The sequence below is a fragment of the Anser cygnoides genome, chromosome 2 (assembly GCF_040182565.1).
Source record: "Anser cygnoides isolate HZ-2024a breed goose chromosome 2, Taihu_goose_T2T_genome, whole genome shotgun sequence".
NCBI classification, from domain to species: Eukaryota; Metazoa; Chordata; class Aves; order Anseriformes; family Anatidae; genus Anser; species Anser cygnoides.
The window spans coordinates 34,055,207-34,069,168 of NC_089874.1; the positions used below are offsets into that span (position 1 = coordinate 34,055,207).

At 39.1% G+C, this 13,962-nt stretch overlaps 1 protein-coding gene across 3 annotated transcripts in view; it reads right to left on the minus strand.

The window, feature by feature from the left end:
• The window catches only part of RAPGEF5 (Rap guanine nucleotide exchange factor 5), a 161,776-nt gene that overhangs the window by 24,716 nt on the left and 123,098 nt on the right, over window positions 1–13,962 (minus strand). For all 3 annotated transcript variants that reach the window (XM_048070208.2, XM_048070211.2, XM_048070209.2), the window contains 7 exons: window positions 10,634–10,712; window positions 9,428–9,572; window positions 8,075–8,172; window positions 7,300–7,330; window positions 6,275–6,353; window positions 3,233–3,382; window positions 483–580 (listed from right to left, as the gene is read on the minus strand). In XM_048070208.2, coding sequence (XP_047926165.1) covers window positions 483–580; window positions 3,233–3,382; window positions 6,275–6,353; window positions 7,300–7,330; window positions 8,075–8,172; window positions 9,428–9,572; window positions 10,634–10,712 — 680 coding nt within the window. The remainder of the gene's footprint in view (window positions 1–482; window positions 581–3,232; window positions 3,383–6,274; window positions 6,354–7,299; window positions 7,331–8,074; window positions 8,173–9,427; window positions 9,573–10,633; window positions 10,713–13,962) is intronic.

Below are 13,962 nucleotides of genomic sequence, written 5' to 3' on the forward strand. Positions count from 1 at the left end.
TGGTCACACTGATGCTTAGTAATTTTGGTAAAACTCACACTACATATATATCTACATGTGGTAATTCCACGTTTGTAGGTTTGTAGAGTTTGTCTTCCACCTTCTGTAACTCTACACTAGCCATTTTATGTATCGTAAAAGCACAAGGGGTAAAAAATGGAGTCATGAGCTTTGAAGTAATCCTCATCTCAGTCAGCCCTGTACAAGCACAAGCCAGCTTTTCTAGGCTGACGTAGATCGAAAGATTTAAGCTCTATAGAAGCTTTGGTATATTTGAAATTGATGAACAAATTCCATTACTGTTCAGTCAAATAACTGCCGTTAATGCAAGATTTTTTTTCCAGGTATAGAACAGCTTAGTAAGCTTCACTAAGGAACTGAAAAATAAGTCATGTACTGAAAACACATTCTTAAATGAATAGGAAGCCCTTGATCTGGAGTCAGACACATAAAAAATTGGAAGTAAAAATACACATCCTTACCAAAGAATCAGTCAGATCTTTTCGGTAGACAAACATACGACTGGATGATTCAAAAGATTTTGAGATGGCCAAGTCATTTGGTTGTAGTTCATGTTTTTCTTTAAAAATAGAAAACAAAACACACAAGCTTCAGAAAAAGGAGTATAAGCTGCATATAAATATGAGAAAAAACCTTACAAACATATTTGTAAAGCCACATATTTTTTTTAGAACATAACTAAGCATTAAACACACATATACCAAGCATGGTTTCATCATCTCCACACTATTCAGAATAATAAAAGAAAAATGTCTCTGATGGTGGACTAGAACACAAAATCTTCCATAACCTGCTTTCAGTGTGGACTTCACACAGGACAGAATATAAACAAACCCTTACATTTTCTAGTCTAACCTCCTGTGCATTAGGGAACATTTCATTTCAACCCAGTGACTCTACCACAAATGCAGTGACTTCAGTTAAAGCAACATGTCTCATCCTCAAGAGACTGAGCTGCTGTGTGTCACAGGCAGAAAAGAACAGGGGTAGAAATCTCATCAGTAGCGGTTCAACCCATAGAGCAGAGAAATAACTGGGAAAAAAAGGTCCTTGTTAATCAATTTATGTAGAGAAATTATTCCTCAAGACCTATAGCAATTTATTTAGTAACCAGCAGGACACACCAAACAGGCCGCAAAGAGAAAGGACTTTTCTTCTCCACTCACTGGGCAGTGTTCTGCTCTGGGCAATTTTGGATGCACCAGAGAAAGGTGTGTGGGGAAAAAAAAAAAAAAAAAAAAGAAAAGAAAACAGAACACAGCTAAACACTCATGCCCTAGGAAAACTGTCTTTTCCTGCAGGCTCCAAGTAATCTTCTGGAGCCCTGACATAAGATTTGATTACAGTCACTGTATTAATGTAGATCCAAAAGCACTACAAGCATGTTGACAGCTACCTTGGACTTTTCATGGCCCATGAGGGAGGGGTAGAAACAGGAGTCCAAGTGCAAAACATCATTACTAACAATTCATTTTTCCCCTTCCCATGCTTACAGATGCCAGAAACATTCATGCTGAACTACCAGTATGTCCTTTCAAGGTAATTTTGAATGAAAAGACATTGCTTGTTCATTTAAAGAGTACAATAAAAACATGTTCTTCAATGCTCAGCCTGCTGCCCTCCAAGTGGATGGCGGATGACAGCTCTGAGTCACACAAACAGTGAAAAACAAAGGAAAAAATAAAGCATTGTCAGGCTGCTGTTTATTGCACACAGCACACAAGTGAGAACACATAGGAACAAGGATACTGAAACTGTGCTATCTCCAATTAATTTGTTCCATGTGACCAAACAGCATTTTGGAAATTACAATGGTCATGTACAAGTGACAGTCCTATTGTACCTGCATTTTAATGATTACTTCTTATTGAACAGCCAAATGGCAATGTCTTCTTTTCTGTGGTTTTGTTAGGAAACAATGCGGTCTAGAGATAATAGCACGTTTCATTATTTATGAATTGTTGGTTTTCTTTAGATAAATAGGCAGTTAGCACCAGATTTATTACTATCAGAGCAAAACTTGCCCTGCTCCTGACCAGGAGCACGACACCTGAAGAATAATGGCAGCAGTGCTGTAAAATGCAGTGGTCTCAAGTTTGGGCACACACAAGGGTAAAACGAGTACATCTGCAAGTGATGTAACCCAGCTGGCCAGGACGCCTACATGTAATGCTCCCGTGTGGCCGCTCCACGCCTAGGCTCTTGATTGCCAGGGCAGGGTGCCATCTCCTTGCCACCCACACCAAATCCCTGCAAAAAAAGGTTATTTAATTGTGTTTGACACGGGGGAGGAAAATGTGACCTTCCACTTCTGAATCAGATAAATAAACAGAACAAGCGAGCATTTGTCTATATTTCAAAGAAGTAAGACTGAATGCAATATCTTTACAGGTTTGCCCTTTGTCTCAAGGAATCAACACCAGCTAATGCTGGCTGAGAGTATGGCCCAGGCATTCTCAAGTCTTAGCCCTTCTTTGCCGGTCCAGCTTGTCCTTTCCATGTATCCAGTTACATTGCTTCCTTTATTTTCAATAAGAGACAAAGAAAAGTTACCACAATGAGGAAAACAACCTGACCAGTGATTCTGAGGCCTGACAGACACCAAACAAAATCTTGGCTTTTGGCTGGTCCCAAAGCCCACAAGCAGTCTGATCCTCCACAGAAAGACAATAAGCCTTTCCTGGTAAATGAGAAACACTGAACTAACAGGCAAAAAATGTCAGTCATAAGCAAGACTACCTACAAAATATTGCTAGATTGCTCTCAGTATCTTGACTGTGCAAATACATGTCTCCCTCCTTTCTCCTGGAGAATATTCATTCCCCGTGCTGTAAATAAGAAAGCAGCCACACATGCAGTATTTGCTATTCCCTTTTATATTTTAAAAGCAAACCATGCCTCATTGCCTTCCAAATTAATTTAGACGTGAAAGTAGATTTATCTGTGGGGAACAAAAAAAATATCTTGTAATACTGATAGATATGGACAGTCCTTTGCACTCCCTTCCCAGCGTGGAAACGCCGCATCCGGCAGGGCCCAAGAATGAGCTGTTGCCATGGGAACGACTCTGGGACGCAGCTCCTCATTGTTCCCTGGTCACCCAGCTGTGGGCCCATGCAGGAAAAGCTGTATCCTTGCACCAGAAAATGTCAGCCCTCCCTTAAGGTGATGCACTACAAGGTGAACAATCGGATGAAGGAATGCTATTTACCGCCAGAGAACGTGACTGTCACCAGTGCCAGCTCCTCCTCTGGGTACTGAATCTTTTCCGCTATAATCTTCAGTATCTCCTGTGCTGAAGTGGTTACTTGAGCTTTCACGCTGACGTAGGAGTGCTCCGTTATATACACACGGCAGAACACTGCATGAAGGCAGAAAGGCAGGATCAGCAGCAGTCAGAGACCCCAGCAGAACGGGGGGGAGAACCTTGCAGCCCCAGCCTCTGTGATGCCCCAGCTGCAGGAAGGGCTGCTCCCTCACCCTGCCCAACAGGGACATGAAACTAAGAACCAAACATTACCATTATCCCCCTTGCCAACCCCTCTTCCTGGGAAATGACAGGGACAAACAGATGCATCTCCATGGATGCATGTCAGCAACACCTACTCAAGAGCTCCTACCATGAGGATGCATAGCAGGCAACCTCCTCTGTTGTCTATTTTCTCTGCAAACTCAGCTGTTACCACCTTTTGCCCCTTCCTTTTAGGTTCAGATAAATCACCATTCTTCTGCTGCAGAAACTATTTTGCCCCTCCACTTTCACCTGGAGCAGTAGGTTCCTCAAGAAACATTTAAACTACATGCACTGCCAGGGTATTTTAGCACCAGCAGAGGCTGCCTGAACAGCACTTCAATTTGTTCTGAAACTCTCCCTGAGTCACTTGCGGCACACATAAAAGGGACTGGTTTGGAGAAATTCCCTGGGCTCAAAACTTCCACAGAAGTCCAAGAGTTGTTTAGGCTCTGGGAGGGAGATTCCCACTGGTAATGCTGTGGTCAGCTCAAGCAGTACTTTGTTTCTGCTACGAAAATGATGTACGCTCCCTCTGCTTCCCAGAATTTTAGGTTTACTTTTTTTTTCTCTGAGTTTGCAGTAGCCAGATATTTGAAATACAGCTGCCATACTTAAAAGGAAACAGACCTGTACACTGGCACAGATGTTTCAAAAATGACATCTGCTAATGAGAATTGCCACAGCTCTGGATTCCTTACTCACTTAAGTGCTTAAACTTTTCATTTTCTTCTACTTAAGTGCTTATTGCAGACAGACTGCTACCATGACAGTATAAGACAATACTATTCTCCAGAAATGTTGTATTTTTACTGACTAATGTATGTAGCAATTTTGGCTGTTGTACAAATCTTCATGGCTTCAAGGCACTGTCATTAACTGAGACCATGCCAGAAGTGGTTAAGAACTCTATCTTACTGAGCATCTTTTTTGTGTTGTAGAAAAGAAAAACGAAGATAAGAAGGAAGGAGGAACTTAACATTTAACCTTGGGGAAGAAAAGTCATTTGATTTTATAATTTTTTTCTTAACCTATATCTGCTGGCAGACAGTAAATCAGGTGCTCATCGTGTGTTAGAATCTCTCTTCAGAATGCATAAAACTAGTGAAAAGATAGATACATCAAACTGCACTCTAAATTACAAGGTAGAAAAAAAATAAATCTGACAGGAATATTTGGCCTCCATTGCCTACAGTGAATTTGTTTGAAATCTCCACCTCTGCCATTTGGGAGGGGAAGATGACGGCAATATATTAACTTATAATTGAGCTGTTGACATACCTTTTATTTAGCATTGAACCAACCCACAAAATCAGGTCCTTGAGAACAACCATTGTACTGATCCTCTTCCCCTCCACAAATCCATGATATTTATGGGCATGGACCATGTCATCCCTTCAGGAGCCTATGCTGCCCCTCAGTGAGATGCAGGAGGGAATGCCACCAGGAGGCTGTGGGCATGGGCTGTAAACTATCCTGAGAGGTAACACTTACATTAGGAGATAAAATGCTTCTGGTCTGACCTCTGCCCCTGAGGGCAGGAGGCATGGTGTGGCTTGGACAAACCCATCCTCTACAAGCACCATCTCTTGACAGCACTCCACAGCCCATACCATTTCCCTCTGTCACACCCAGGCATCTCTCTCTCCTCTCCCCAGCCCCACTTTTTCTATTTCATTCCCTCAGTCCCAGCGTCTTCCATGGCTCATCCTCACAAGGAGAGAGAGCAAAGCAAGGACCCTTGCTGGGTCCTACTCTTCTTGTCCCTATGGCCATGGGGTCTGTCCCCTCTCTTGTGCCAGTACCTTTCCTACTCATGAGCTGTGTCAGACTTTTTAAGAAGAAAAATGAATGTGGGTGTTCTCATCTAGAAATTACATTTTTAGAAGCAGCTTCGTCAGCCTAAACCTCAAATTAACTTTAGAAGACTTTAAGGCACAGAAAGAGGCTATCTATCAGCAGAACATAGTGTAGAAAAAGACTTGGCACTAATGGAGCTGGTTTTTTGCCATGTCACAAATGAGCACTAAAAATATCTTGACTCAACATGAACTTGTGGAGTTTTGTTCCCAAGGAGGAATAAAGATTTGTTGTTAAAGGGCGATGTTTCCCAGGAGAGGGTCTTTCTGCCTGTTCTCTGCTCATGTGCATGGTGTTATTCTCTCTGCCTCCTTCCTCTTGCAGGCATTACGGGACGGTGACAGCTTCACTTTATTATTGCATTACCAATGATGAAGGGAAGTCATATTTTGAAATGGTTGACATTAAAGCGTAGTGGCAGCTCTCCCTACACAAGCAAAGGTTTTTGAGGAGAGAAGGAACTTACACCAGCTCTCAGAGTTAGCAGATCCTGCCCCACTTAACCTGACAGGCTCATTCACCTCCTGCACCCAACATCTCAGTCAAGAGACCGAAACCATGACACAGAGCAGGAATAACGTCTGGTGGATAGGCTGCCTCACCCATGAGACACACAGGCCTGTCACAGAACCACTGGAGGAACTGGGCAGGGGGAAAGCCCTTGAGGAATCATCCCACCACTGAAACCCTGCAAAGCAGGAGGCAGAAGGGCAATCTTCATACAGCCAAACCTTTATTCTTTTGTGGCCCTAGGGTCCTGTTCAGAAGCTATACATCTCAGAAAGTGTACCTTACAGGCAGCCCTTACTCAGAAACAATTTTGCCCTGACATTTAAAGGCAGTGCACTAGGCTTTTCCCCTCACTCTTTCAGTCATACTTACTTTCTTCTGCTTCATTCATGGTTCCTCTGTGTTGCAGCCAGCTCTCCTTTAGACTGAACTGGTGGAAAAAGGTTTTATTCTGTGAGGGAGTGGGGGAGGAAAAGGAAAAAAAAAAAGATACAACAATGACTCTCTGCATTCCTGCCCTTTACAAAGCAGTTATTCACAGAATATAGCATTCAGCACATACATCTGTCCAAGAGGTTTCTGTATAGGAAATCCACCCACCCTTTCCTGGATCAGTAATCTGGGAGTTGCCTTACTAAATAATGGCAAAGGTGGGAATTTCTGAGGAAGTGAGATGTGCCTAGGCCTAGCAGCCTCGACATTTCAAGGTTATTTGTAGTCACGCACAGAGCTCATTTCTTATGCATTTATTCTTACATACATTTCCTATGTACCAATCAGCCTAGCTAGCAATTCCACTGTTCTGCCTTCTACATTTGCACAGTAACATTTTAAGCTTGTTACACACTACAGCTTCAGTCCAGAAGACTTCACTAGCTCAGCAGTTCACCTCTGCACAGTTCATACATAAACATTCTCCCGTTGCATCTTTTACCTCTGGTTAAATAGACAAATCCATGTTCTTCTCTTTCTTTCTTTCTCTGTCCCTGTCACAACAAATCCCCCTTTACTCTGTTTGCTTGCCACCTGCAGTCAACACCTGTGCTCAGGCTGGTTTGCCCAGGTTTGCTGCATCTATCCAGCCATGCAGGATGTGCTCCCAGACCTTTGTTGTTTGAAATATTCAACACTGACATTTCAGGACGTGTTGTTAAAATGATAACACTGTCACAGCCACTGCAGGTTAGTTCACACAATTGATATCTAGGCTACACTGGCAGAAAAAAAATAATCCTTAAGCAATGTTGCAGGTCTAGCCTCACTGATGCAACCTGTCATGTTTTTGGCCACCCATCACTTTCAACTGAGATGCCAAGAACAGATGTGAAAGTAGGGAGGGGGAAAGAAAGTGAGATTGTAAGTTAGCTAGCAACCAGCAAGAATCAGGCTTGTGTTACCTTTCGGTGTGGTGAATATTCATCTACAGTGCTGAAACAAAAAGGAAAATCCAAATCATTCTTTCCATCCAAAGATTAGGAAGTCCTAGTTATCTAAGTTTACAACACAAAAAAGCTTTTTTTTAACGTTAAATGTTCACCACAGAATAGCTACAGAGCTCCTTCAGTGAAAGCTAAGGGCATCTGACTCAACCAGAAAACTCTTCTGTGAGTTGCAAAGTCAATGCAGAAAAAAGAAAGTCTGTGAGTTCCCAGAGGACACTGATACCAGTGGCATCCAGGGTCACAGCTCTTTCCATTTCCCAAAAGGACAAATCACAGAAATTATTCCATTTGTTAGAAAAAGGTGCTGAGGAAATATCTTTCACAAATACAGTAATTATTAGTAAAACAATAACCCTAACACAACCATTGCAAAAGAGATTTGCTTCTCAATACTGCAGGGGAGAGAAGGAGAGAGAATGCATCATTTGAAGTCAAAGACTGCTGGTTCTGAATTACATTTTGCCAGTTTTTCCACACTTTATTGCTTTACTTGGAAATCATCACAACCAAAATTGATGGGAGCGATTGTAGAACAACACACGTCACCCAAAAACATCAGATAAAATGGAATAACCTAGCTTTACTTTAAAGAAAAGATGAATTGTAAAAATGAATACAGTACTTGTATCACTCATCCCCTTATCTTCACTGAATTCCAGCAAGATGCCAACAAAAATAAATTACACTCTATATAAAATGAGACTTGATCACAAATATAATCAATGCTTACTGACGACGATGCATCCCAAGTATCTTCTGAAATTCCTTCAGTTCCTTCTCAAGAACGGGATATTCATACACATCATCTAGCACATTCCGGTATATCGTCTAGAAAATAAAATAGTATCTGCAAACATCTGATAACTCAAAAATAAATCTAAGGTGTCACATCAGTAGTCTAAATCAATTCAGGCACTAGCCTACTGAAATAAATTTCATCGTTTTTATGCAAGACCCATCAGCAGAGAATGTCCCTATTTAAATTTTCAGGCTAGTCCAATGCTCAGTTTGTCTTCAGAGAAGCACTCTTTTTATCAACACCAAGTGAAAAAGTAAAATGTTGAACTCATTAATCTACAAACAGAAAGATAAAATGGCACTTGTGGCTGTTACATGAAATGTGAATTACTTCTGAAGAATCCATTCAGAAGCTTGAGAACATACCACACCATCACCACTCATCTAAAATGATAATAATTTGACTTACTTAGACTTTCAAATTCAATGTTCTCTTTCACTTTTCCTCATGCAGACATTTTAAATTGAGTCAAGACTTTCTTCAAATTTAGTTCAACATTCATTTTTTTGAGTGAATGACTGAACAGAGCAAAAAGGTCCTCAAGAAGATCTCCAGTTACAAGACAGAGTTTTCAAGAAAGGTGAAAGATCAGTCCTACAAATTCTCTCAAAATACTTTCTTTTCTTCTTTATCAGCAGGAAAAAAAGGTGGGGGGGGGAGAGGGAAGAGGAAGAGGAAGAAAACCAACAAACTATCAGCTAGATCTTATGGATCTTCGCCCAGTGAAGACATGGCTATTTGCAAATCCACGAGTCAATTATAAAGTTTTGGTACTCAGATCCTTGCTAAGAAGGGCAGAATCTTATTTAATAAAAAGGCATAAAGCTGCGTTGTTCTCAATAAACAAACATTGTGGAATAGCATTATACTCTTCCTAGTACCTCAGACAAAGACAACAAAACTTGCCCTTCATCCGTGATCATCTGAATACTGACTGTAGACCCTGTTCTGGCAGACCAGTGTGTCTAAGGAACCTTCACAACTTCACAGTTTTATTTCCTACCTTCCTAATTTTTCCCCATGTTCTAGACTGCATGTACTTTTATAAGTTTCATACCTGAAAGTAATGTTTTTCATATTGAATGTATGAATAACAGATGCATGTTCAACATGACTACCTCTAAGACATTAAGGCGAGACATGCATAAAACACTTTATATAGAGACATTAAGAACAAAATTTAAATATGAAAAATTATGCATTTTTAATTTTTGCTGTTGGGGCTTTTTAGACAAAACATGGTAATTAAACAACACTGAAATGCATCAGGAAGTGTTTCAATACCTTTAAAAATTGTTTTAAATGCTCATCTTCATGTAACCAGTCTTTGTAAAGAGAAGTCCACTGAGAAACCAAATGCAAAACTTTTCGTTTCCTACAGGATACATCAGAGTCATCTTCTTTCCCTTGATAGTTCTTTGCACAATAGGTACAGTAGGTTAAGGGAAAAATATACTAAAGGTTCACTGAAACTTAAAAATCAAGTGACAGAGAAGACTTCATAATCACCTTGTTTGTTGTTTAGTAATGAAAGGTTTTTTTCACTAAACTGTTCAGTTTTAAATGCATATTTATCCTCTTTGAAATTTTAGGAATTTCAACTTTTTGGAATGAAATACTCAGTGATAGAAATGTTAGTTTATCCCCTGTGTCAACATGATTTTTTTTCCTTTCTATACTAGAGAGAGAAGTCTATAAAAAGTTAAAAACAGTTTAAAAGGAGTTATACAATGTTGAGTCATATCTTTCCTGTAGAAGTGGGAATGAACCTTTGTCCTGCACACAGATGCCAATGTGAATGTCTGTATGAAGGGGGACAATGCATCATTACAACAACAAAAAAAACTGAGCAGAGGAAGTCAATTCTTTTTCCCTGCACAAATTATACTATCTGCAGAAATAACACTATTAAGAAAAAAAAGGGGGGGGGGGGGGGGGGAGTAAAAGAATCTATTTCCACTATTGTTCTCTATTCACAAAGCAGAAATACCAAATGACAGAAAGTACTCACTTTATACATTGTTCCTGTCCCTCCACTATTCTTTCTTTCATTAAGTGAAAAGATTATGCTTTCATGGCAAAAAGGAAAGAAAGGAAAAAAAGAAGGTTCATCTTGTATCTACAAGATCATTCAAGCAATACACCATAGCTTATGGAAATAATTGGAAATAGGAGAAAAAAAATGTTTTTTCTCAAAATGATTTATATGTTGTATGAAAATGACAAAAGGTACAGACATTGTTGAATACTTCTTCGTTTTTTTTCCTCTTAACATATCCTGAAGTATATTACACAGGTATTCTAAGAATTAACATTTATGTTCTAGGTATGTTTTAACCTGATCTTAAATATTATTTTGTAAAAGTTATGAAGATTTATATAGCCTTAAACAAAAACAGCGTTTGCATTGTTGTTATGAATTAGGCCTGGCAGTATACAAACATAGGTGTCACTGTGTGACGCCTGCTAATACAGCACTTAAAAGGATATTGCCTCAGAAGTGCCTGGCACAAGTCATCAGTCGTCATGAAAACTGTGTACGTGAGAAGGAAGTCATCCAGGAGAGTTTCTGTGGAGGAAGACAAAAAAGAATAAGGTACAATATATCGTTGAAAGGAAGAAGACAGTATCTATTATCTATTCCTGTGTGCATGGCAGGAACAGGAACTCAAAAAAAAAAAAAAAAAAAGCCTAAAGAATACCAGAATACATCACTGATTTGAAGACTGTTTCACACAGTTAACAGTATGTTTCCACTGCAGATGAGATCCTTATTTAACTATCACATCCTCAATTCTCAAAGAGCCAACAAGTAGGAATATGCACAAAATAAGCCACAGTTCAGCACTAAGAATCCTCATCATAAACACCACCACCCTGGTTGGTTCTGCTGGATGGTTCCAGCCAAGCAACCTTTCCACCAGATAAATTGTTTTAAAATCTCACAAGACAAGTTTTTAATAATAGAAGATGGAAAACTGTGATTGCCATGTACTGTGATGAACATGTAGGCATAGTGTTTGAGAAGCATGAACTAAGCATATTGAAACCTTTAGCTGGTTAAATCTTTTGTGAATCACTGTAAGTGCTGGGACATTTTCTCTGTGGTTTACTTAATTACATTATTCAAGTTATTTTTTGTTTCTGACATTCCTCCAAATGGTTTCTATCAGTTACTACAATGACCTGAAGGTACTTGCTGACAAAGCATTTCTACCCACTGCAATGTAGGACCTCAGGTTGTCAGGACAAGCAGTACTGCCAATTCAGACATGAAAGCAGCGTTCCCATTCCTCATTCCTATGCCACACTAATTTTAGGATTTTTCCAAACCTTTACTACACACAGTAGTCGCAAGAGGGAAGGCTGAAAGAACTAGGTTTCCTCTAAGACGAGAGGGCTCAGGGAGAATCTTGTGGTAGTCTTCAACAACTCAGTGGCAGGGTAGAGATAAAGCCTAACTTGTGCCAGTGGCATGTAATGTAATGACAAAAGGAAACCATCAGACACAGATAAAAGGGATTTTTTTTTTCCCTTTGAGGATGGACAACCACAGGGACAAGTTGCCCAGACAGACTGCAGAACCCCCAACATCAACAATATTCAAAGCTTGCTGGGGCACCACAGCCTGGTCTTACTAAAGCTGCTTTAAGCAAGGGTTAGACCAGATGGCCTCCAGAGGTCCCTTCCAAGGAAAACTGCACTATAACTCAAACAACTTTGCTTCCAGTGCTACTTAATCACTCATACATGGTGTGTGATCTCAGAATTAATTTTTATTTTGTTCACAAACAACACAATCTTTTAATTTTCTGCAAACAGATGTGAGAATTATGCCAGTCATTTTACACCCAAAATAAAAATGACCATTGTTGTTTGTTTGTTCGTTTGTTTTTGACAAAACAATGCATTTTTTCTTGAAACTTGAGGAGTCTGTGCTCACTGTATTTCTTTGACTTCCAGCAAATACCCTGTGCTCCCTTTAACAAGAAATCAGTTTTGCACCACCTGCTTTACTAGATGAGAACATATGCAGAGGTTGACAGGTAACGTAGGAAATTCCGGTTACTTTTTATTGATATATATATATATATATGAAGTATTTATTGTAGAGCAAAAAACAACTAATAGTAGTTGTTATTAATTGTTACCAATTACTCAGTTGTGATTTAAGTGGTGGATTTACAGCTGTAAAGATTGAAGGACAAAACACACCTCACAGGACAAAGATAAGGCTGTGCCCTCATTTCCATATGCTGGTTTCCTAGCTATTTGTTTGTGATCTGGTCCAGTCCAAGCTAGTGCTTGTGTGCGTGTAACTGAGAGCAACCTGGCAGCTTTTCATACTAAGGCTGTAATTTCACAATAATTTAGGCCAATTTCAGTCACTGCTGCCTTGGACCTCCTTGTCAGTAAATTGACCTCTTAGATGAGGTGCAGAATGGCAAGAAAAATTCATCCATGTATCATTAAGAGCCAGATATCATGTGAATATCACATGAATGGATGCCTAATGACATCCCACCCTGTCAGCACAGAATTCAAAATAAAAAAAAAAAAAGAAAAAAGATAATAATAATGTAACTAAATCAATGCCTTTTGCCCAGTAGTTCTTAAAAGACTCCTGATGTGAAGATGCATAGCTAAAGCTCCTTGTACTCACTAATAAAACAAGTGGATTCTTTATATTTCACCAACATTGTTTAAAAACTGTGGAAAGTATTATCTCTGTATAAAACGAAAATTTTCTCTCAGTAAATGAAAAAGTTGTTGTGAACAGCTTGTTCTCTATCTAAAAGGCCATCTAATCATTCTGTTGCATGTCTTTTGGATGATACAATGCAGTTACTAAAGTTGGAGGTTTCACAAACATTTATTTTGAAATTGTTGTTCCTGGAGCCAACCACCACATCTAATCTCTCATTTTAGTTCTTGATCAAACTATGTGCAGTGATACTCATGAAGTCAAAGATGCAATTACAACAGATTATTTCCACAACTGTCTATTCTATATAGGTGATGCCAAAGCTTCAGCAATACATAGTCATATATTCAGAAAAGAAATGAAGTACTAGCTGAAGAAAAACTTTACTGCTAATCAGTGAACTTGAGGAATTGTTCAAAATAGTGTGACTTTATCATACTAACTGGTGTTAAAATACCAATATAAAAATTTATTTTTAATACCAGATCATGTGTTTTCCAGATGTCTGTTATCAATTCTTTTCCAATCCCAAAGCGTTAGGATAGGAAGAAAGGCTGGTTTTGCTATGACTCGAGTTTTTGCTTAAACTTTTTGCACAAACTGTGTTATAGATATTACTAATGCAATTCTTTTTAAAACAAGTGACAATTAAAACTGTTTATTTTTTCAGATGTCCCACAATTTTTTCTAAGCCCTCTGTTCAACTCAGACATACCTCTATCTGTTCAGTCTCTAGCTTCTAATGACTTTATCATAATAAGGTATACCACTCAGCCAACGCAAAGTCACAGAGTGATTATTTTTATTTCTATTTTTTAATACAGAGGAAATGCTAAGAATTCAATACATTATGATTCCTGTAGTTTGTGTATAGGCTGCATCTCTTCAAACTGCCTCTGAACTTGTTTAGAAATGTAAACCCTAAAGGAACGTTTTGAACAAAAAAGTCTAGATTATACATGTGGTCCATTAATAGCATCACTCATCTGTTAAATTACCTTAACAAGTAAGCAATGAAAGTGCTTTTGCTAGATTAAATATCTATTACCAGACATCACATAAGGACTTTATAATAATATTCATATTTTAAAACATCTGTACTAACTTGCATGTA